This window comes from Ascidiella aspersa, chromosome 6, assembly GCF_963924565.1.
Source record: "Ascidiella aspersa chromosome 6, kaAscAspe10.2, whole genome shotgun sequence".
NCBI lineage: Eukaryota > Metazoa > Chordata > Ascidiacea > Phlebobranchia > Ascidiidae > Ascidiella > Ascidiella aspersa.
Window position 1 is genome coordinate 6,047,747 of NC_139452.1, and position 25,196 is coordinate 6,072,942.

Sequence of the window (25,196 nt, forward strand, 5' to 3'; positions counted from 1 at the left end):
ATTAAAACTTTGCAGAAAAGTTGAGTTTTCTGATTTTAAAGTTTATTGTGTTGTGGGCTTAAGTTATTTGCAGTCAAATAGATAGGGCGTTCTTAATATTTACGATTGCTAGTAAATGGTGGATACACAAATGCAGCTTAGCAGTTTGTAAAACGGTAGTGTAAAACGTTAGATTCACCCAGAGTTCTTTGTCCACCCTTTCACATTGGTAAATTATTCAACTGATAAAGAAGCCAGTTTCAACAGATTTTAAATTAGTGTGTGGCTGTGTGTAGACTGTAGTTTCTCGCATAGCCTACAGCCAACTCTTACAAGTACCTTTATTTTCGACCAGTTTAAATAGATCTTAAACCTCGTGGGAATATTGCCGAAAATTCCTTTGCTATGGTCTTTCAGTGCTATAGGGTATAGGCTGTGCTTATTTCGGATTGCATGTAGTTGCTGTGCAGTATTTTCTTGTTGTCTATGTAGGTTTACTTTATAAAACACGTTTTTTCGTAAAAAAAAACAAAGATACGGCCAGCGTGAAATGGCATTCAATCGACTGGCAATCGATTACACTATTTTGTTCAAATTTCGTTAACTTATAACCAGAAGGCTGTGTACCATTTGTGCGTTATGTGTCTAGACCAGGGGTGGGCAAACTGCGGCTCGCGAGCCGCCTGCGGCTCTCCGGCATGTTTTTTGTGGCTCTTCTAGTTGAATCGTAATATTTAAAAAAAATCTAAAGGTTACCAAGAATACCGTTTATAAACGTTTCTCTCTTGTTCCTTTCTTTATTTTAGGCCAGCATTTCGTTTATGACGTCACACTAGACATAGAGGCCGAAGAGTTAGTTAACAAACGACTTATATTAATAAATATTTTGCGTATTATTTTGCTATTACCGTCATATTGTGTTGATTATTACCGTTTTGTTATATTAGAATTCTGTTATTATTGCGACTGGCCTTGCATTATTAACCGTTTTCGTATATTGAAATAATTTTGAGGCTCTTTGGTGCTTCTGCAAATGGCTCTTCCATTGAATACATTTGCCCACCCCTGGCCTAGACTCTGGAGTCTAGACCAGTGTTTCTTAAAGTGGTGAATGGTTCACCCCAGGGTGAATAAAATTTATGCAGGGGTGAACCAACAAAAAAGGGGTGAATAAGGGTGAACGAAAGTTCAGGAGCATCCTATTGTCACTAGTAACAAACTTTCTAAAGTAAATCAACTATTGAACTGTTGTTTTTTGGTGTTTTTTTGCTTATTGTAATAGTTGGTTTGCACTGAGTGTATAAGTTAGGCCTACCATGTGTCCTCTTTTAGGAGGATTTGTCCTATTTTCTTAAGAAAACTGAATGGTCCTCCGAGGACGCTCAAAAATGTCCAAATGTCCTCGTTTTTCGCATTTCAAGTTAGTTGCTTATACTTCTAACAAGACTTTTAGGCGAGAGGTTGTATTTATTTCCAAAAAATACTTAAGCCATGAAAGATGCTGAATTGCTGGTTTAAAAAGAAAAAAAGGGTTTCTAGGGGTCTCCAAACAATTCGTAGGGGGGGAGGCGAGCTCTGAAAAAGTTAATATTTAATTTTTTGCTATGTTTCTAATGGTATCGTTTTCGTTTTGGTTGTACACCACTCCTACAGCGCTGAACAAACTCTGTTTTTGCCAACTTTAATATTAAACCTGCCAAAAAAATTTTTTTTGCACAAATTCTCTTTTGAGTGCCATTCCATGTTTTCATATCATCGAAGGTATAACGGCCCTATTTAATTATAATTTTTTCTAACTTATAGATAAACGATAAAAGTCATCCCCCGTTTGAACTATTTTTTATCCATATTTTATATAATTGGATCACAGGCTAGAAACAGGGGTTTCGAAATGTTTTGCGAAAAGCCTCCGGATTTTACAGTTTAGCGCCAATTTAACCAATTAAATCCAAATTTTTTCCACCGACAACAGGCTTCACTATTTTCAAGTTGTCTCAGTGATATTTAATTAAAAATTCCGAATTGCTTTTCGTAGGGATGCAAGTCATAGGAAAATTACCAAGGGTGCCGCTGCTGAAAATTTGGATATGGCACGTATTTCTCAAACGTAACAATTCTATTTTCGTTTTACTTGCAGTCTAAAAAATGTCCTCTTTTTGGGTGCTAAAAATATGGTAGCCGTAGTATAAGAACAACAATTTGGTGACTTTTTGTGCTTTTGTTGCTTTTGATTCTGGACTCGAGAAATTGTAGATTTGCAATGGTGAAACTTAGCTCGAGTTGATCTTAAAAAAATCAAAACAATCTAAGTCATTTCGTGCTGTTATATATAGACGAGATAGTTTTATCATATCATGAGACAAGGGTGAATGAAATCTGGAGATAGATGCTAGGGGTGAACGAAACTAAAAAAGTTTAAGAAGCACTGGTCTACACTTACTTAAAAACTTACTTAGACTTACTTAAAAAGTTTGCCCATTTACAGACTGCAAATTGGCAGCGAAAGACGTAGTTAAACTGTTTAAAGGCATTTCAACAATATTCGATTAACGTCTTTAGAACTAGCGTTCTGTTGATTTTGTGCGTAAAAAAATGTTTTCTTTGTTTTCTTGCGATTGGGGTAAATTTTGTTTGTTATTTGTAAAAAGGAGTATTTTTTTGGTTTTTAAAGGTATTAAATTGAATTTTTCGAACAAAGGCCCCAAACGCCAATTGCTATCTTACATTGTTTAAATCCAAATTTCATACAAACCGAGGTTTTAGACAAGAAAGAATTTTTTATAAGAGACAAGGGAAAGTCGATTGCTTACTTGCTGTGCATTTCAATCATGTTTTGCGATTCGATGTAGAGTTTACACCTTTAACGGTAGATTTCTGAGAAAATTAAAAAATAAAAATAAGATAAATAAGTTTCCAAACGCAAAGCAATTTTCGCTCTTACACTCTATAAATCATGAGCTACCAATGGATTTTTCATTTAACCTCTTTTGCTTATTTGACCCTAAAGTAGTAACGTTCTTTGTTTTCTGAACTTATCCCGACACTTTTTTGTTCAAAATATCGGGTATCGGTAATGGAATGAAACAGAAAGTATGAGACAACCCTTATTCTATCATAGAGGTATGCGGCTTTTTGGTTCACATTGTATTTCATATTTTTTTTAGATTGTAAGTCAACTTTGGTTAAGTCGCCAAATTACTTTTGCCTCTGAAGAATATCATAACTGACCTGCCAAGTACTTGTCTTGTAAATTTTTCATTTTCATTTTGGTGCGTAACATTCAAAATAAATCTGGCTGAGCAAAATTACAGTATCTGTGCATGTCAGTAAGAATCGGCGTTTTATATAGTCACTTCTTTCATTTTGGAATATGTGACTCTTTTACACTTAAAACACCTATGTTCTATATAATGTCCTGTCAACAGGGCCGGACTAAGGGTATGTAGGCAAAAGGCTGTTTACAAGGGAAAGGCCTAATTTTGCAAGCAAATCTAGAAAAAAAGTAATAAAAGTAGATACATAAAAAATTGAAAAACAAGTTAAGGCCGAATTTTTCCATGACCGAAGGCTATAGCCTTAGTAGCCTACTGGGTAATCCGGCACTCTCTGTTAATTCCAGTCAGTACAAGGACCAACGAGCGTTAGCCAACACTGTAGCAGTTGTAGCAGTGCGTGTTGATCGTTGGTGTTAAGTAGGCCCGGTGTTGACCACGTATGTCGAACTCCGTCAGACCTCGATCGCTGATGTAACTAAGGAGTGCTAACGAACAGCTGACAACTGGTGTAACACCTTTTTGCAATAACAGCCAGCTAACAACACAATGCAACCTGGTCTGTAGACTAATTTGTTTTATATTGCCGTTCCCAATAATATGTAGCACGAAACGCCACTATCATATTAAAAGCAGCGCCTCTGCGAATAGTGCTGTTAAACAGAAGGGTTACTTTTTATTTTATTTTGCCAAAAAAATGACCTTTTAGAAAGATATTAATTTAAACAACATATTGTTGTTCGAAGTACTACATTAATGTCTTGGCGTCGTCAGCCACACGTTTTAAATCTTTAATAGACTATCGGTCTAACTCTAACGCCAATCAGTTATTTTTTCGGGTTTATGCAAAACTCATGAAAATACTTAGTTGACATTTTTGTCATTTCAAAAAGACAAACAACTATAAAAATGCCAAAGAACAACAAAAAATTGATTACTTTAGAAAAATGTTTAACAAACAGGAAGGTAAAAATCACTGCAGAAAATTCACAAAGACCTGCAGTTATCAAAATGACAAATGTGATAATTGCAAATCAAAAGCGAAAAAAAAACACTAAATACTGTTCAATATATTTGTCCAATTTAGAGATAAAAACTATATAATGTAAAAACGAAGTTCGAGCTGAATCTAATGCGATAGACTAGGCCTGGGTGGTTAATTCTGCAAGCTCGCGTATACCATATTGCACTAATGAGGACATACTACAGTTAAATTGTTGTTTATTATAATTATAACTCAAAACTAAATTGATTAATAAAACTTTAACTAAACGACAAGTTAAAAAAGTTGACTATAGTTCAATTTTGTAAACGATTTATGTGCATTCAAATCGATTTTGACTTGAAATAATTTTGACAAATTTTGACTTAGACCTACTGTGTAATAAATCGCCCTACTTATAACATCTTTAATGCGAATAGAACCGCAACCAGGGGGCAGCTAACTCGATGTACCTAGCGGTCTTGCGCTGACCCCTGAGAACTCAGAACCGTGATTTTCGTAGCAGTGTGGGTGTATTATTTTTCATTTTGTGTTCGATGTTCCGAATAAATCAATCTTATTTTGACCGGGTCGGAATTGATTTGCCAGCGGTGGGCGATCAATTTGGGTCGAGATAAACCTTGGTTTACCGCCCGATAATAAATGTCTGCCGCGTTGAGCGCTGCGGTTAAAAGCCTATTTTAGGGTGCGACGCAGTCTTTTGGTCGAACTCCATCGATTCCTGCATCAACTGACGCGGATCACTTTTTTAAAAGGAGAAATTAAACTGTTAAGAATTCGCAGGGTTTTGAAAAATCTATTCGAAATGCTGTTTTCAGCGAAAATGCCGTTTGCCAAGTTTAAAGACATTTACTGTGCTTTAATGTAGTTGGCATTGACACAAAATGTCGGTTTTACCTTATATCTGGGTTATATTTCAATTGATATCGCAATAAAAACGATGAAGATTACCGCCATTTAATGATCATGGCATGGCATCCGTCTTATAACGCAGGGAGGAACAACTTATCCACCATTACAAGTGGCGTAATACACTCTAGGGAAAACACAATAGAAGCCTGTCTGCTCGTAAAAATAATAACAACCGATTTACAGAATGAAGTACAGCAGAAATTTATGTTACTCAATTGGCTTTCACTGATATTAATTCTATTTTAAAACATACCAACAGCTGTCAGTGTGGAGCATCTTAAAAAACTCCTATAAATTGGCGCATGAAAACAAAAGATTGGCCACTTCTAAGGAATATTCAAAGATTAATAAAAGTTAAAGAACGATTAAGTTTTGACGAATATACTGGTTTTATAATGAATTGCAAAGCCAGAAAGGTCGAGTAAATCAAATTAAAGCGTTTCGATACGAGCTCGTAATTTTTTGTTTTCATGTTTTTTGCATTGCAATTCATTATCAAGCTAGGCCTATTACATGTCTGTGAATATTGTACCCAAGTATAGTGATTTTACATATTAATCAAATTTTCCACAAAAAAACATTGAGTTTCGTCAACAGCGCAGCGGTGTCTGTATATTTTTGCACCACGAGCGTCGCCGACCTCAGACGGCCCTCAGCAGCTGTGACGTCACGTGATGAGTGACGTCATGCGAGCGACGCGGGGCCTGCAGCTCGTCTCAGTAATCGATACAGCGATTGCCGCATAACTAGCTGTCTCGGGCGCGCGATTGACTGCCTCTTGGGCCGGTGAAGATAGGAGAACCGGTGATATGCGATTCTGCTGCCCTGAGACGAAGTTGTAATGCTGTTGCTGCAAGAGTTTTAGTGGTGAACTGTCAGCAGTATAATCATGTAACAATTGTTTTTAAACTGTAAACTATAGTGGAAAGGAAGATTTACCATGTCCTCTAAATGTATTATTGGTATTTTATGATTGTGAAATGTCTCTACAAGGGTTAGGGATGAACTATTAGGAGTATATTCATAGAATATTTAACATGTTAAAAATAAATAAAGAGTTATCCGAAAGTTCACAAAATGCTACCTAGGTCTGTATGGGCTTTGATATTCTTACTACGTCTTACTACCACCTCCAACCATTACGCTCCATAGAACAATTGTATTTAAACTTACGCCAAAGTGGAAATGGAGATTTACCATATCCTCAAAGTCTAAACGCATTATTGGCATCTTATGAGTGCATAATAATTAATCTTAGCAGCTGTAAACAAAAATAAGTTGAGCAAAAACGTACAAAGCACCAATGCCAAGTTTCATTTTTGGAATATGCTGTTAAAATCCCACAATGTTCTGTAATCAGCTATTGCACGGGGTGTAATTTTTAGGCGTTTCTTTTCAAATAGCTCTCTTTTATCTTGGCTGCTTAGGATATTTGCTGATGTTGTCTGTTGTCGATCGACATATATTGCGTATAGGTGTGCGGGCGAATTGCTGTAGCCTTGTCGATGTGCTGCAATGGGAAAAGTGTTGAGCACTGCTGGTCTATGGCAGCATTGATTGGAGCTGATTAGGTTATCAAACTATTATTACTCCGCGAGTTTGTTTATTAGTCTTGTTGCTCGCGCAAGGGTGCTGCTGGTTACTGTCCTTTTATTTTCTGGCGTCTAAGTTACGGTACGGGTTATTTATGATTGTATTGCCTACGGTAATTACGTCGTACACAAGTTTTAAGTCAGTTTCCCAACTAACGCCTATTGAGTTACGAGTAGGATTGCTTATTTCAAGACTTTCGTCGGTGTGAAAACAGCTTATATAAAAGGCTAACAGTTTTTTTAACTTTATCACACAGCGTTCGTTGAGTTCCGTTTAATCAGCTGAGATTTCCTAATACTGAATTGCGTTAGCTGGACTTTCGTTCGTTTACCAGATAAGCTTTAACGTTTTTCAGTTTTTAGTTAGTTTTTTATTCGAATTTTTTTTAGTAAGTTTTTATTCGATTATTGAGTAGTTGTGCATGAAATAAAATCTCGAACCTTTTTTTGTTAGCTGTGTGCTGTGTTAGATCCAAGCTGTTTTGCTGCTTAAATGCACTTATAGGTTGTTTTTGAAACGTATACCCAGCTAGTAAACGTAGAAAAATGGCAAGTTGTATAGCCTTAAAGTTTAGTTATTCAAACATTGATTTATAAATTGTCAGTCATTGTCGTGGAAGAATCAGTCATTGTCGTTATTCGAGAAGTTGCATCCATTGTTCTAAAGTGTAAACAAGGCGTAAGACTTAGGTTGATTAAACTTCAACTTCGGCCTCATTACTAATTTGGTCTCGCGAGACCTTTGAAAACGCCCAGTGCTAGGGTTTAGGCCCGATTTCAATTCTCAGGTGGACGCTTACTATTCATTAAATATTAATGAGAACCTTCAACTCTTGTGTCTGAAGCTTCCTAACTCCAGCGACGATTTTAATACAGAGCGTTTCACAATTGTTTCAATGGTACATTGCTATAAACTGCTTTCGCACTGTGCTTTGTCGTATTTGTAAAACACTTAATTAAGTATACGTTCACTTGCGTTTCATAGTTGTCTGACGGATAACTCGTGACAGTCGTGATTTTATCTCTGTCTTTGTGCTCAATTTTTATTTCAATATTTGGAAGAGGTAGTAACAAAGAAAAGTTCAAATAACTTGTACACCGAAAACCGTCGCAGACTCACCGAATTCGTCGATCAATGATGCAAGAATGGCAGGCTAGATATAATTAAATAACTTGCTCATGGTTTTGTGAAGGTACTTGCTTACTCTTTCCCAGAGAATTATGTATGCCACTCTTAAATTTGCTATTACACGATACATAATTTTACAAGCCATTTACTTCCAGTCTTTCTACTTTTAAATGTTTAGCATCATCTTTTAATTTATTCGAACGTTTCGTGTTATCAGTGACACACCTAAATACCTAAGGCAATGTGAAAACGCACAATTTATATAATTTGCCTTTTTGAGCGAGAGTTAGACTTTAGTACCAGCCTATACCTTCTAATTACTAACTGCTGCTCATTTTATGTATGTAGTGCATATAAACGCTGATCTATTGGATTTAAAACGCACAAGTCGTTCACTCATATTTCGTTTGTCTTTCCATAGCTTGGTTCGTTGCATATAGGTGGTAGGTAGGAATCTGTGTTAACTGAAGAGTATAGGCTTTGTGCGTTTGCCGACAGTTGCTTGTACTTTCGGACTATGGCCGACTCGGGCGACGCTGACGACGAAGTTCACTTCCTCAGAACTGTAAGTTGCATTTTACAATCGTTTGTATAATAAATATTGGGGAACACACAACTAGTCCTAAAAAGCAATTATACTTCAAAGCAGAAAATTCTATAACGCCATAGTATTAAGACCTACTACATAATAAAGCCAAATAAGCAGTTATATCCATGACAGACTAAGAACTTAATCGTCTGAATAATACCTAAATCTGTCGACAGAAGTCCTAAACTCACCAAAATATGACCTAAATAGCCAAAATAATGCCTGGAACTGTATGAAGAGGGTATGGGACGATCGGGGGCCATGGGTCTGTCATCGGCTGTTTTGGTGTCGATGTTTGGACGCCCCAGTTTAAAGGGCGCCGCTGTTGTGGAAACAGATTTTTGGCCCTGTTTGGGGTTATTGGTGGGTTATGGGTGCAGGGTTAGAAAATAGGGTAGGGTTTAAATTATTAGTGAAGTTAGTGATTTACATAGGGGTGGGGCATTGACTTAGTTAAAATGTTCTATAGGGCCTGATTCTGGCCATTTAGGCCTTATGAATTTAGGACTTATTCCGATTTAGACGCTATTTCCACTTTTAGGTATTAGTCTTATTTTGTCTTATTCCGAATTGTGTTTTATCCCGACATTAATGTTGTTTTATTTCGGTCTTATGGCTGGAAACCGAATATTGGTGTTCGCGCAGCTGGATTACTTAGTGCGTGCACCAACATGTTCAAAGGATAGAATGATCCACCATTCGGTGCTCGTTTTAGGAGCATTACATGGCTATGCTGTTTCAAGCAGTATATATGACGATATCCCATTTGGATGCGCGGTTAGCCGGCTAACAAACCTTGCGAAATAAATAAATCAGTGTGAAACAATTGTAAGCAGGCTATAAGGAAAACAGCGCACTGCTCCATTAAATTGAATTCTGCACGATTAAGATCCGACGGTGCAGCGCCAGCGGGTCAAGTAATGTTGTGAAGGACAAATCTGGATGGTACGCGTCATATTCCCTGAGGTAACACGCGGCAAACATTTTCAAAGACGCCCTCTGTAGGTCTCAAAGACACCGTCGTCCTCACGCCCTATTCCGTGGTGTATTTTCTCAAGCAACTGCACTGGCCTTGCTCGATTGGCAATGGGAATTGGCTCTTCGTCAACCTTGTGTAGCTCACAGTGCTGTGGTGCAACATAATAATGTCTTGTGTAATTCAAAGTGCTCCGTGTTCTTGTGCAAACGGTATCAGCTAGCACGTCACAACTTCAGTTTGTAAACAAGTCACTTTGAAATGACTTAAATCCCAATAAAGTCATTTGCAAAATATAAAAATAACTTCAAGTCCAGTCATTTTTAATAAATAACAGGTCAATTTAAGGACAACTTATTAGTTACTTAAATCAAGTCCCAGCCAAGTCAATGTTAGATCAAATCAGCTACAAGTGAAGTTGTTAAAAAAAGATAAAACGTTAGAATTAAAATTGGTAAAGTCGTCCGACAAAAACACAAGATACAATTAATTTAATCTTTAAATTATTAATCAAGCGCTAAAAAACATATTTTGTGCTCGATAAAAAGTCGTTTTTTAGAATATTGCAAGATACAATATAGCATTTGACATTACCTTACAATTTCTCAAAAAAAAATTAAAAATTAAACAAGAAAATCAATTTTACGGCTATGCGCACTTTCTGCCAATATTGCTTAATTCCTGAACTGTTTCAACAAAATTCACAATTTTCCAAATAAATCTACGTTATTTTATAACAAGCCACGATGTTAAGACTGGACCAGACCTGCAAATTGCTTTTACGTGAAAAATTAGGATAAATAACCCAATTTTATGAAAAAACAAAAAAAAATATTCTTTTTATGAAAACTCTTAAATTAGGAAAATCTTAAAACTTAAAAAAATCTCCAAGTCAAGTCATTTGTCGAAAATACATAAGTCAACTCAAGTCATTTGAAAACAGTGACTTAAGTACACTTGAGTGCATCATCACAACACTGTTAAACGCTCACTAAATCAACCTCGAACCGCGTTGTGTTTATATACGCAGCATACTCTTCTAAATCGAATTTCCCTTTTCACGTTCACCAAGATATAATCACATATTTTGTCTTCAGGGAACCGTTTCGTTGGTTCAACTTAAGGTTCGAGTCGAACCTCAAATTGTTAGTAGTAATCTAGATATCAATATCATTTGAATAAAAATATCAAAGCCATAATATACGATTTTATCTTATTTTTAGGAAAAATATTTTGATTAAAAATAAAACGGTTTTGCACTGAATGTATGTAGACTCGATTTTATCGAATATTATTGCTTTGATATTTTTATTGAAATTGCCAAAAAATATCATTTAGACTTTTGTAAAACATTGATAACCTTACTGTATTGCTCGCAGGACGACGAGATCTACCTGCAATGTGCCAGTCCCAAAGATCAGAACAAGGTTTGTCTGGCGGCCGAAGGATTTGGCAACAGACTGTGCTACGTGGAACCGACTGGGGACGATAAGGTATGTGCTTGCTAAAGCTCAACTTAAGCCGTCGTCGAAACAAAGTACATTTTACAGTGTTCTAAACGCGGCAACTTAAATACTAAGCCAAGTGGAGATATTTTTAAAACAAATATACATCTAGTTCCTAGTTCCTAATTGCTAATGTTGAAGCCAGTTTAAGCCGTCCTCGAAGCCAACTACATTTCACAGTATTCTAAACGAGGCAATTTGAATAATAATTAAGCCAAGTGGAGGGATTTTCAAAACAAATCTACCCTCAAGTCCTAGACCCAAGTCGTTGCCGCAAAACAAGTTAAATCCAAGTCAAGTTTTCAACTTAAGTAAATTTAAACTTAGGTAAAGTAAATGCTGTGATCATTATCTTCTTACGATATGAGCAACCATTCGCATAGTGAACAACACATGCAGCAAAGTAAATTGTTTTACGAATGAAAAATTGGTATAATTTACCAAAATGTCGTTTACAAAAGAAATAAAGCCGTGAATAATAATATTTATTATTGAAGCCAAGTCAATCGAACAGTAACTCAAGTATTTAACACAGTGTTTGTCTGCCTTATGGCTAGCGGCACTCAGAAATAATAAGAAAATTGCGGCACGCATACAAGATTTTTCCGTGGGTATAATTGACCATAATGTCGCAATAAACTTGAGCAACACACATCAACTCTTAATCATGGATTTGTTCCACTCTAATGTTACGCAACAAATTGTAGGAGTTAGGCAAAAATCAGAATCTTAAAGATTCTCAAATATCTCTGGACACCCTAGAAAATTAGAAATGGCACTCCAGGGTGCCGCGAACCACATATTTAACAGGACAATCTAACATGATACCGGCAAAACTTCAAAGAGCCAAATACCTGAACTATTTCTTCCAAAATTCGCGTTAAATCGCTGTTAATCCCACTCAATTTAACATTGTTTAAATTTGTCCAAAGGTGTGACCATTGTTTTAAGTTTTACTTTGGTGGCCTTTGAGAAAAACTAAAAGGCAATACGGTTTAAAATTACGTTTTAAAGATCTATTGATCGCACTTTGCGGTGTTCCATCTATGGTTGTGTAATTTTGTTATGCGTGTATTATACGCAGCATCCAACTGTTTTCTGATGTCATCTGCTTTGAAAAAGACCGATCGATATTTTTTTGACCCAACATATCGCATATTGAATAAGTTGTTTTAATGCTATGGCCGCCAAATCGCTACAACTTTACTGAAGTCGACTAGTTCTAGTATACCTGTTGTTTGTCTCACGTAATCGCGCCTTAAGCTGTTAGACAACATGCAAAACCACAAGGTGTCAACTGTCTTGTCATCAAGTTGTCTGGCGAAACATCTGTTTCCGTAGCAATGTTAAACTTTTAAACGTCTTTCGAGAATACCTTACATAACTTTTATTCACAACTATGGATTGCGTAACACTGTAACAAGTACAATGGATATCTTAAAGAGTTCGATAATTTCGTGAAACGCTGTGAAATGCTGTCAAACTAATGTTAAAAGAATTATCAAAAATAAAAAATTGTCAAACAAAGTTATGTTTTTAAATAGCATCAAGGCGTTCGTAATTGAGCAGTAATAAAAAAAATATTTTGCAAAAATATGCATATAAAATAGGCTTGCTCACATTTTTAAACGGATTTTAAACGTAAAACCCTATTTTGTTTTAAATTTAGTTTCCAAGAATTGCTTTGCAAAACTGTCAGTCTTCGCAGGATCACGGTTAAAAGAGCATTTAGTTGGGATACGTCTGTGCTGGACCGCTGTCGCATTACAACGGGGTTACAATTTGGCTAAGCGTAGAAAATCTTGAAACAAATTTTGTTGCGATCCGTTCTGTGAAATGTGTCGAAACAATTTTACCAAACAAGCCGGCATCCCATGTGTGTTTTATCGTAAACTTGTGTTAGATTATTTCCTCTTTTTATTCTCATTGTAGAAGAAATATCTGAAAGAATATATTCTCTGAAGAATAATTCATTTCAAACTAAAAAAATAGCTACTCATTATAACGTTAAGACATGTGAAAATTATAACTATTTCTATATTCATTCAGTTTATATACCTCTGTGATGTAGCGTAAAAACATGTTGTAAAATACGCTATACTCATAAAGTGTTTTCAAGTGTGGAATTTTTGGTTTTACTGATGTACTTTCATTCCAGGACATACCGCCGGACACGCCGAGATGTCTCTTTGTTTTGTCACAAGCGCTCTCCGTACGAGCCCTTCAGGAACTGCTCGCAAATGATGACGTAAGCACAATGTTTAACATAATTAACTCACAGGCTTGTTTACATATTGCAAAACATGATTAAAGCTCCTATTGTATTCACATCCATATTTTGCTATCATTTATTCATCACTGGCCTAATATGAATAGCACTCTTCTAATTTGCCAACTCATCATCCATTCAGCATTGAGCTTTTCTGCCTTTATTGAACACTGTAGAATAGCTTGAGCGTTTTTGAATGCAAACATTTTATCAATTGTCCATTATGACGTAACAAGGCTCTGATCGGCGACGACTACGATGCCGAAAATGACGTAAAACCCAGTCTTACTACAGAAGAAGAGGCAAGATCTAAATAAGCGAAAATCTTCATTTTTTTGCCGTGATCTGCATGCATATATTTTCTTTTTGGTTTTCCTGGTTGCTTGGTTTGCCCGACTGGTTATTTGAAGTGGCTTTGACAATTGGTAAAAATAATTATCGATAAAAGGGTTTTTTTAGTTGATTTGAACGAAGGAATTCTAAAAAAAAGTTTTTTGTTTTTTTTGCACGGTTTGCTTATATTGCTTTAAAAGGTGTTTCTTAAATGGTGTTTTGCTACTTACTTGTAAGTGTGAAGCTGCTAATGTCAAGTCTTTTATAACTAAACAAAACTAAAAATTTTAAACTATACCTCGTTTGATCTGGACATAGTTGCCAAATATTTAAATGCTCAATTTTTAAAACGTTTTTCAGAGAACTAAATAAATTTTTGAACAACCCTTATACGTACACACGGTAAAGCAGTTATTCCCAAACTTTTTTTCTCGCGTACCTTTTTGAGCTTTTGTACAGTGTTGATGTACCACCTAAGTTACACCTTACTAGAATTTCTCAAACTTTAACTATTTTAGCATATCATACAAAAGAAAATGAGCATGTAAGCAGAATTAAACTTTACCAAACGCCATACCAAGAAGACAAAGAAGCCATAAATTAAACAAAACCCAAGGTTTAATGCGATAGTTGTTTTTTCTTGACCAGCTGGTCAATACATACGACAATACTACACCGCTCACTATTAGTTTATTACTACATATATATTAAGCCAGCTAACAATTAGCGTTTTATTATCTTAAACAAGATAAGTGTTACGTCATAAACGTGCGAAACCTCAAGTTAAGGGTAACTAAAACGCAGCACGGCAAATTACCCAATATGAAAGTTTAAAAAGTTAAATGTTTTCGAAATTGATACGTATGCTGAAGTTAGTCGCGTACCACCTAAAAGACTCTCGCGTACCACAGTTTGGGAACCACTGCGGTAAAGAGTCAAAGTTGGCCAAAACGATTATTTCGAAATTTTAACTCTAAACAAAATACGTTACTTTTTACTCAAATTCCAGAATAGTTTCCCGAAACCCCGCTGTTCCATAGTTGTTCAGATTGCAACTATCTTCAAAGTATTTTGCATGGTTAACTTTTAAATGCAATTGCAGGCCGAGGCAAGTTCCACCCACAGTCGAACCCTGCTCTATGGAAACGCAATCCAGCTACGCCACGACCTCAGCGGAATGGTAAGTTCAATTTTTTCTTTATATAAACTGTTGCTACCAGGCATAGTAATTTAAATAAAATAAACAGCTCCTCTGGTAATTGTAATCCTTTACCAACGTTTCAACTTGCATAGGTTACTGAAACGTTGGTAAAGAATTAAAATATCCAGAGGAGCTGTTTTTCATATTTATATACTTTTTTCTTTGTTGGTGTGAAAGTTGAAGCGACAGGCCAGACCTTGGACTCAATTTTGGAAACGCACTTTAACTTAATATAAATTTACATGTGGATCAGGCGCCTTTAAGCAGTTGTTCTCAAGGTTTTCAAGCACAAGTGTGAAATTCTTGCGACTATAGGAATGTTCGATACTTGTCATTTTATTCCGATACCACTACCCGATATTTTGGACAAAAAGTATCAAGATCCGATACCGAATGACGTCATTACTATGCGGAATCAAAGTAGATTTATTCTTCAACATTGCATGCCGAAAACAGAAAACACATAGATTGTCCCCAAATCGCCCTTAGCAAGCTTTCACAACTCATGGAAGTCACAATGCTTATTTAAGGCGGGTACATTGTGTGGTAGGCAACAATATAGCATAATGATTCAAAAACCTGAAAGACCTAGGGTTCAATGAAACATGCACACACATATGTGTGTTAACAACTGTGATCTAGCCCCTCTGAAGCTGCTTTTTGACCAACGATTACGGCTTACGTATAATTGGTACACCGAATCGATCAATGATGCAAGCAGGGCAGGCTAGAGAAACAACTATCCCGCAATGAGGTTCGAACTAACGACCTCGGTCAAACCGGGACCGTCGCTCTACCAACTAAGTTACACAGGCTTAGAGAGGAGCGAGTCGAGAAACAACCAAACGCCAATGCTTGCCACATTCTGTTGGGTACAAGCAAGTTGTGATTTAGTCCTTCTGAAACTGTGATTTAGTCCTTCTGAAGCTGTTTTTTGACCAACGATTGGAACTGGGGGTGGCTGATACTTAACATTTTGCTCCGATTGCGAAACCTAATATTTTGGACTAAAAGTTTAAGGGACGTCATTACCAGACCCAAACAAACACAATAGAAGAAATTATAACGTCCGAAGTTTTTTTTCCGGGTTAGTACGCCAAAATATGATTTTATGTAAAAAAGTATATTTTTTTATATAAATTAGTGTTTTTTATTTAAAATATCTTTCAAGGTATAAATCGATAGATTCTATCCCCATTTATGGCTGAAATTCCTATACCAATTTGATATCGGATCGGCGATATCACCTAGTATTGGACGAAATGTGCAGCTAAAATGCAACTCGAAACTCCTGCGATAATTTCCTTCAAATTAGAAAAACTTCAGTTCAAAGTATGCGTGAAGCATGACGCGCATGAAATATTCAAACACTGCTCTAAATAACGGCATTTATAGTATTACTAAAGGAAATCGTACTGGATAGTTTGTCAGTCACGCGACGCAAGATTCCGTAGAATACGCCTTTGGGGTGAATTTCTGGGGCATATAAAGGTCAATAAAGTTGTACTTTGATATTTAATCTTGGCTAAAAGTATAGTTTAGGGGAGACATGGTCAGGAGTTGAAAACTCTTAGCCACACCAAATTTTAAAATACAGTACAGTGAATGAGTGAATGTAGGGTTATTACACGGCCCACAACTCCATGATAAAATAAGACCATCACAAAATTGCTCGCGGCCAATAAAAAAATTACAAAAAAAGCAAAGTTTGCCGCCCAATGCTCTAAAGCTTCGAAAACGAGGGCAACGCTTCTTTCACGAGCGAGCACGCTTCTAAGGCACATCCCCAATGCACACCAAAACCCCACCCTCCGTGTCCGTAGTTATGAACGACCGGGAACTTGTTCGCGCCCGTTCGGATCCGCGAACCCGGATTCGGATCGTTTCGCAACCATTCGAGCTCGAGCCGAGCGCCTCCGAGTCGGCCCGGGCGAATTCCGACGCCGACTTTGAGTATTTTCTTGCCTTTTACCGCCGGAATCATGGCTTCGCAACGCCGCAGAATGGACGCTGTGTCTTTGGCGTCAACTTGGGGATCATCCCGCCCCTCTTGGTAAACCCCGCCGAGAGCTACGTTGGTCGTTCGCGGGCAAACCATTGTTTCTCCGGCGGTGACAATGTAATCTTCTTGCAACGAGGTGCCGATGTTAATGTACTGGCCTGGAAGGGAGTTTGAAAAGCGGTTATCATCTTAAACTGGCGTGTTTAGGGGAATTTGGCGGGTTTCAACTGTCCACAAACCAGTATTTCTTTAAGCCTGAATAACACATTTTATTTCAAAATTTGGTGAGAATTGCAGTATTTGTATGGTAATGTAAAGTACACTAGACCGGTGATGCAATTAGCTGCTTTCAGTAGAATATTTCGCGTTATTTTTTCAAGCTTAAGGCAGCCGCAGTATTTTTTTTGCTGCAAGGTCTGATTAGAAACATTTCCAAAATTAGATGACTAATTAAATGCCATGCTTGTCGTGTGGCACTCTTTAGGAAAATAAAAATGTGCCTGGAAAGTGCTGGAAATGTTCTTTTAATGCCTGAACGTTAAAACTATTAAAAAAGTCAAAGGCCCGGAAAATGACAATCATTGCACCGACTTTATATATACACTTGTAAAATGGCATTTGCCTCAAATACCGATGTTGGGGGCGTAGGTAAAAAATAAATTCTTTACACACTTGATAAGAAAGGTGGGATGTCACATCCAGAGATATATAGAACGTGCATATTTTTTTTATTTCAATAGAAATACCCATATTTTGTTCTGATAATGATACCATTTATAAAAAATTATAAAATATAAACTAAGTATATGCTTGTTCATATGTGATACCGAATGGCCCATTCCCATGTCCACGCAAAATTGATTGAACTAAAAACATTGGACATTATTTTTTTTTCAGATAATTAAATCAAATCGTGCCCTCGCGTTCAGGAGTTATAGGTAATCCTTCGGTTGTTAGCAAATTGAACTTTTTAGGTAGAAAATCGTTGCGTTGGATTGCAAAGTATGGGTGAAATACTCATATCAATGGTATCGCATTGCTGCCGATAATAACGGATTACTATATACCATCACTTAACATCAGGTATCGGCTCTGATCATATATTTTCGACATTCTTAAACATGAATTGTGAAATTGTTTTTCCGGCAAAAAATTATCAACCTACCAACGTTTCGACCAGCTATTTAAGCAATCTTCTTTAGGGCAATATGATTATAACTATAGGCGAAGTCTGGTATATATATATTTTTTCGCCTAATATAGTTGCGGTTATATTGCCCTGAAGAAGCTTGCCTAAATAAGTGGTCGAAACGTCAGTACTTTTATAAAAAAAAAATCCGAAAGAACAACTTTACAATTGAAACAATATGCCAGGCGGCAACAGTATATTTATTCTTAAACATATCCCTAAATCCAGTGCCCGTCCTACCTCGAAAAGGAATCATTTTGGGGTCGTTCGCCAACTTTTGCGCGCCCATGCCGGAACAGTTGATTATGACGTCACAGTCGTCGTTGGCGAGCTCTTCAAAGCTGTTGACTTCGCGAGCGACGAAAATCACTCGATTTTTGCCTTCGCTGAAAAAGCGATTGTTGTAGTTAGACACGACTATATTATAACTTAAGGCGTTAATAAGACTATGTTATAACTTAAGGCGTTAATAAGACTATATTATAACTTAAGGCGTTGATAAGACTATGTTATAACTTAAGGCGTTAATAAGACTATGTTATAACTTAAGGCGTTAATAAGACTATGTTATAACTTAAGGCGTTAATAAGACTATGTTATAACTTAAGGCGTTAATAAGACTATGTTATAAGGCGTTAGTTATAAGGCGTTAATAAGACTATGTTATAAGGCGTTAATAAGACTATGTTTTATAAGGCAGCAAACGCTTTTGTCGTGGCCGAAAATACTCTTTCCAGAGCTGTTAAAGGCCCACCACGTAAAACCACCAAGGAAACAGGAAAATATCCATTGTTCAGAATAACGTCAAAAGTGACGTCAACGATCAATCTTAAAAACACCTGTTGTTCTCAAGCAAACTCGTGCACAGATATGCAGCTAACATCCAGTCTAAAAGTGCGTTTTAAGGCATATTAAATCGATTCGATATTAAAATGCTTTAAAAAGGCATTTCAGTTCAATTTATCATACAGTTTGCCGACCACTGTTATAAGGCGTTAATAAGACTATGTTATAATTAAGGCGTTAATAATCGATGTTGTAGTGCGTTATTAAACATTTTTATACAAAAAAATGAACCTTTAACATTTCGCGACCTTTTCTGAAAAAAAAACACCCCCAAAAATCCATGGTTTCGTAAAAACAAGTTTCCAGAAAGCGTGTGGTCCCACCGGGCATTCATTACTTGGTCGCAGTTTCTTTATACCTGGTCAGAACGCCTTCCAGTTGGTTCCTAAGCCAGGGAAGGTAAAGGGCGCTGTCGATTACCGCCGTCGAGTTGACAAAACCCACGAGCTTGCTTCCCGGTTTTGCCAAGGGAAAGAGCTCATCTGGGGCGCCATCTCGTGTCAGGTGTTCGAACCGCTCCATTTGCCGCTGGGTGGCGGGACGCATTTCGTTAAATTGGCGTTCTGTTATTGGGACTTAAGAATCCAACAAAGTGACTTTACATATAGTTTAATACCACATCTCCGCTACGTTAGTTAAAGTAAAAGTAAATATAATTCTGTGAAGATTCGTGCTAAAATTTCGTTACCCCAAATTCACCAGGACACTGGAGACGAGGATGCGAACTTTTTGAACTATGTGCGCAAAAATGTGCACGCGAAAATCGCACATTTACAAAGGCCATTTTAAAATGTGCCCACTTTATTCAGAATGTGCGGATATTTTAAAATGGCTTTAAAAAGTGCGCACTTTTTTTCAGAATGTGCGCACATTTTTAAATTGAAACAACTGTAACTAACTCTTAACACTATTGTTAACTCTAACTCTAAATTTAACTCTAAGGCCATTTTAAGATATCCGCACATTCTGGAAAAACTGCGCACATTTTTTAAAGCATTTTAAAATGTGCGCACACATTTTCGCGTGCACATTTTTTTTTCTCGCGTGCACATTTTTTTATATTTTAACAACAAACTCAAATTATCCAATGAAACCAGGTAGTATGTCCGACAGCCGCTATATACTACATGACTAATAATAATACAAGTGCTTATTTAATTGTCTTTATCATTATAATGTCAGTTTAGTCCAAATGTTCAACCTTAAAATACAGCCGCGCATATTAAAAGCTGCACACACATCTGACATCTCCCCTCACAATATTAAAAGTTTTTCAAGATTTTGTTTAGCTTGAAAGCAAACACAACGTTCACAGTTGAACTTAATAATCTGTTTGTTTTATAAGCGACTAAACTAATTGAGTCATGTGAGTTAAATAGTTGGAAAAACACTTCAATATTAGATTCAATGTTCTATTTGCCTTAGAGCACTCAAACGAGAAAAATAATTATTTAAGAATTATAAGGACATCGTGGACCGCACGATCGAAGGTGTTTTACTTCACTGGGAACTAACAAACTGCATCATGTCGAAAGTTTAGAAGTTTGGGTAATTATTATACATTGGATATTTTAACAGGTAACTTCCAGAGTTATACGTTTGCCAAAGTGTAAATACGCCGAAAAATAACAGTGTTACGAAATTGTGTTGCTGCGATAATGCGATTGCTACTTTTTTGTCGGTCGCATGTGTCCCGGGTGTTTGGCACCTTTGTTTATCCCAATTTAATTAACAGAGACTGTTTTTAATAAAAAACTCCAAATGCCAGAGAAATAAATTAGAAGTGAACAAAAAACAAGGTTGGACGAGGATTCGAACAAGTTATTCTAAAAGGACTTAAGGCTCAGTGAGGTAATTTGTAAAATATCTTAGTATAAGTCTTTTTGAATAAATAGTATGTCAAGTCCCGTCAAATTATATCAAGAGCAAGTCAAGTCTTTGTAATAAAATTAATCGTTAAACTTTAACAATTGGTAAACTCGTCCGATTATGAGCAAGAACCTTTAAAAAAATAACAAAGACGCGAAATATAGTAAGCTAATATTTTTAGGTGCACAAATGGAGATAAATAACCCGATTTATGAAAAAAGTCATTTGCCCTCAAGTCAAGTCAAGGCAAGTCCTTTATATGATAAAAAAGTCATTTTGCTTCAAAACGATTAAGTCAAGTCAAGTCAAGTCATTAACTTAAGTAAATCATTGACTTAAGTCATTACAAAACACTAAAGTTAACTCACTCTGTTCGTTGAGATCGGCTTCGTCCTTGACTTTGAAGAGGCTTATAAAGTCCCGCGACCGGATGCCAGCGCTTTCCGCCACGCTCGGGTGCATTCGAGCGTAACGATCCCACGTGGTGCGCCACCACGTGACAGCCTTGGCACTCACGGTCGGGTGGGAACTCCTGGCCAGACCCAAAATGCCGAAGCCGTGAAAACTGCGCGAAAAAAGATTGTTTTGATAATAAATTTAGTGCTCGCGTATAGTTTCAAGTATGTGGAGAAACGTGCTTGTCAAATGTGGAGAAACGTGGTTTTACTGCAACTTAAAACAACTACCCTGTGCTTAACGAGCAATATCAACTGAGTAAAGTGCAGGGATATACCGGATCGGAAACCGATTGCCCGTGTTAGTAAAAACGTAAATTTTTCAAAAAACTTGAAACGTAAATTTTTCAAAATATAGTAGGTTAACAACGTGAGGTAACTAATCTACTTAACACCAAATTTTGGCGTTAAAACCCTAAAAAACTACCTTTGGACGTTTAAATTTCACCTCTATTTCTTGTTTGAGCATAGTACTGACGTCATTTGGTAACGGATAGGATCGAGATACTTTTGTCCATAATATCGGTCATCAGTATCAGAATTAAGTGTAAAGTATCGGACATGACTATCCCAGAGAAGGGATGGGGAACCTTTTTATTTACGGGTCAATTTATTGCAGACATAAGACATTTATCATCGACCACATTCAACTTAATTAAAGTGCTTGCAGCCTAAATCCCATTCTTCAGGCGTTATTCAGTGAAGACGAAAGATCGCAAATCTTAGAAAATACTGGCTCGGTTATACGTTTTTAAGAAATGCCGATTTTACAAGCACGTATAATAGTTGCGAGGACACTGCAGCAATTCTAAAGTGAGCGACAGTGTAAAACCATAATTAGTAATTATACTTTCAGCGAAAGACCAACGACATCACAAAACCAAATGTACAGTAATATCTGCGATGGATCAAAAAATCGCTATAGAACTAAGACCCTTCGGAATAAGTCCTATACCGAAATTGCCTAAACTTCCAAAACTGTAGGGTTATGGTGTGATAAGGTTGTTGTAGTTTTATTTTGGCGGTTTAGGCCTTCATTTTTACTAGCCTAGGTCCTATTCCGATATGGAAGTTATATAATTTTAGTTGTTTGATCTTATTTCGAATACATTTTATTAAGATCGCTATAGAATTTTCTAAAGCCAACTATAACATTTGTTAAATATTACTTATTATTTACATCGTTTAATAATAACCAAGTTAAGTTTGACCCTAAGTTGAAATCCAGCCCGCAATATTTATTCCATGCAATTATCCGAGTCTTATAGAAATAATAGCTTTGGTTTAATTCAGCTCTAACAAAACACCTTACAAACTTAAACGTGGATTGTCAGAGATTTACGCAATAACTGGCGTTCAGGCTTTGGATGTTTAACATAAATTATTCCAGATCAAAAAATTGAGTATAGAAGGTCTGATAAGAACAACCAATGTTTGCTTAGGGCATTGACCAGTCAGGCGGTTGTCAATCAATGAAACGAATTGCACTTACTCGCATTGGCGTGCGGGCGAGTGCAAAATTCCAACCCTGCGTCTATATGCAGGCGTCGTACTTAAAACGAAATGCTTGTCAACGGAAAAGAGCAGGTATACCTTGTCAACCCGTCGCCTTCGGGGTGAAACGCCTTTGCGATGACTGTGACGTCACAATGGGGAAATTCCTCGGTGAGGGTGAGGGCTGTTGAGAGACCGATAACCCCTCCCCCCACAATCGTGACTTTGAACGCCATTTGTCGGTGCCTTGTACTTATATCTAGAAGTGATTGTAGATTTCAACACTACGTTTAACAGTTCAATAAAATCGGGTGGATGCAGTTACAGCGTTCTTTTGGTGTAGCATTTAAAAAACATTGGCATGTGGATGCATTTTACTGTATGACACCTTTCAGTACGGAACTTGTCAAACTACGACCAGCGGGCCAAATATAATCTGGCCCCCGGCCTACTTTTCATAAAACTGTTTTAGGTTAAAATAAGACTTTGCGTTTTTTTTCTTAATTTTTTAATATTATTTTGAATAAAGTACATTTGTAAGACATCCTGACCTATTTCTGCTATAACCAGCCTGTCACAACACAAATAAATTATAGCTTTCTTTAAAACAGAAAAAACATACTTTCTAGTACTTGTATTTCTGAACCCCCTTTTTCGACCCGGCCCGTAATACACTGAAAAGCAAGAGTTCGACATCTTTATACTATCAATTTTGTATAGGATAGTGTACATTAACGTCTCACATACGGCTGCTCGTCGTATTTATAATACAAATAGGTTATATTTCAAACTTTCAAAATAACCGCTTAACAGGCAGGTAACAAAACTTGACGCACAAATTTAAAGCTAGACCGTTTTGCACTTTAAAGACGAAATAACCAATAAAGCTTCTATAAAAAGTCACAAAAAAAAAACAAATCTACAGCAGCAAATAGGCTCCCTGATTACAATTGCACCATCGCTAAAGTCGTGTACACTGCAGAAATGCATGCATGCAGACAGGCTGGCTGACTGGCTGTTGCGAATGGTGCAATTAAGTGCATGGAAGACAAGTATTTAAAAGAGCACGTTTTTGCGTTTAAGCGCGGCCGAAGAAACAAATGTGTCATGTGTCAAGCACATCGCTGCTGAAATTGCAATGAGAAATACTCCCGTCGTAATTCACTATAAAAGCCACAGGAGGGGTGTATAAAAGCTATTTTGTACCTGTTTGTAGAAATAAATTTAAAAATATTGAAGTATGCACACTTTTGGTTTTAATGAAATATAAGACTCTTTGATTTTTGATTCGATTGCTTCGAAAACCCGTTTGGTGTATAACAAAACGTAACGACTATATATTCTTTTGACTTTCTATTAACCTCGAGGTTAGACATGGTTTATTAGATTAGAGCGTATTTCCTGAATTGGTTTCCGTCCTAATGGTTTTGTTTTTCATTATTTTTATGTTTTTAACGAATGGCCGAAAAAATTCAATGTATACAGATGTAGATGTATAACCCGCTAAAACACTCACGTAAGACCTGTGTCAGAAAAAGCAAGTGCTTCCCAAATTTTGTTTTAGCTGGCGGACTTCATTTTGTAAAACTTTGCCTGGATCCCATCAATTATTTCAACAAGAAACGGTGTATAATGGTACAATAAATACTCTAAAGCAGGGATGTCCAACCTTTTAGCAGAATTGGCCGCATGGCCACTTTAAAAATTCCGATGCGCCGCAAAACCCATTAAATTAAAGGGATGAGTCATAAGTTACGTCATATCGTGACGTCATAAAATAACTTAACTTATAAACACCCGTTCTTCCATAGTGAACTCGTGCGCAATGTAAATGAATCTCGGCCTAATTGCGCGAAACGCGAAAAATTGAGTTTACATGCCGTGCCATGGTACGACACCCTTGGGCTGATATGTTTCCTTAAAACGGTCCACAAAAAACACACATGAAGAAAAAACACACATCTTGCTTAACAATGATGGATGCGCAAGTGTTTGATGGATGTTGAAATACGACATTAGACTGGATTATAGTCTCAGAAAAGATATTAGATTAGGTCTACATCAAATACTGCGCGTTTTACACATTTTAATGATAGTCGAAAACAATTTTTTAAATAAAGGCTACTGAAAGTGAGAATAAGTGGTGGGCCGCACGTAAACATCAGGCGGGCCGCAGGTTGGACATCCCTGCTCTAAAGCATTCATATACACCGTATTTATAGTTAACTATATAATGTGTGCTGTGATTTGGTCAGTACGACCCAAGAAGGGCTTGATCACGAAATATACACATTGCGTATATTAACGTTTCAGCTTGCATAGGTTGCCGAAACGTTGGTAAAGAATTAAAATATCCATAGGAGCTGTTTTTTTTTTTATTTATATACTTTTTTCTTTGTTGGTGTGAAAGTTGAAGCGACAGGCCAGGACTCAATTTCGGAAACGCACTTTTAAACTAATATTGATTTACATGTGGATCAGGCGCCTTTAAGCAGTTGTTCTCAAGGTTTTCAAGCACAAGTGTGAAATTCTTGCGACTATAGGAATGTTCGATACTTGGCATTTTATATCGATATCACTA

The 25,196-nt window shown here is 36.8% G+C and overlaps 2 protein-coding genes across 2 annotated transcripts in view; one reads left to right on the plus strand and one right to left on the minus strand.

The window, feature by feature from the left end:
- The first annotated feature begins 8,317 nt into the window (after window positions 1-8,317).
- LOC146139367 (ryanodine receptor 2-like) overlaps window positions 8,318-25,196 on the plus strand; it is a 118,091-nt gene continuing 101,212 nt past the window's right edge. The window contains 5 exon segments of the mRNA XM_083393001.1: window positions 8,318-8,452; window positions 10,832-10,945; window positions 13,116-13,205; window positions 13,463-13,528; window positions 14,662-14,739. Coding sequence (XP_083249127.1) covers window positions 8,405-8,452; window positions 10,832-10,945; window positions 13,116-13,205; window positions 13,463-13,528; window positions 14,662-14,739 — 396 coding nt within the window. The 5' untranslated portion in view covers window positions 8,318-8,404.
- LOC146139368 (D-aspartate oxidase-like) lies at window positions 16,484-22,851 on the minus strand. Its single transcript, XM_083391516.1, has 5 exons — window positions 22,715-22,851; window positions 21,035-21,231; window positions 19,156-19,372; window positions 18,192-18,337; window positions 16,484-16,920 (listed from the first exon to the last, which is right to left on the minus strand). The coding sequence occupies exons 1-5, from the start codon at window positions 22,849-22,851 to the stop codon at window positions 16,484-16,486; spliced, it is 1,134 nt and encodes a 377-aa protein (XP_083247642.1).

What these genes read in the sequence shown, in the direction of transcription:
- LOC146139368 (XM_083391516.1), bottom strand. Translation starts at nt 22,851, where the DNA reads ATGGCGTTCAAAGTCACGATTGTGGGGGGAGGGGTTATCGGTCTCTCA. An exon ending in CTGGAAGGCGTTCTGACCAG is followed by an intron (nt 18,338 to 19,155) that starts GTATAAAGAAAC and finishes TCGCTTTTTCAG; the next exon opens with CGAAGGCAAAAATCGAGTGA. An exon ending in CAAAATGATTCCTTTTCGAG is followed by an intron (nt 16,921 to 18,191) that starts GTAGGACGGGCA and finishes ACTCCCTTCCAG; the next exon opens with GCCAGTACATTAACATCGGC.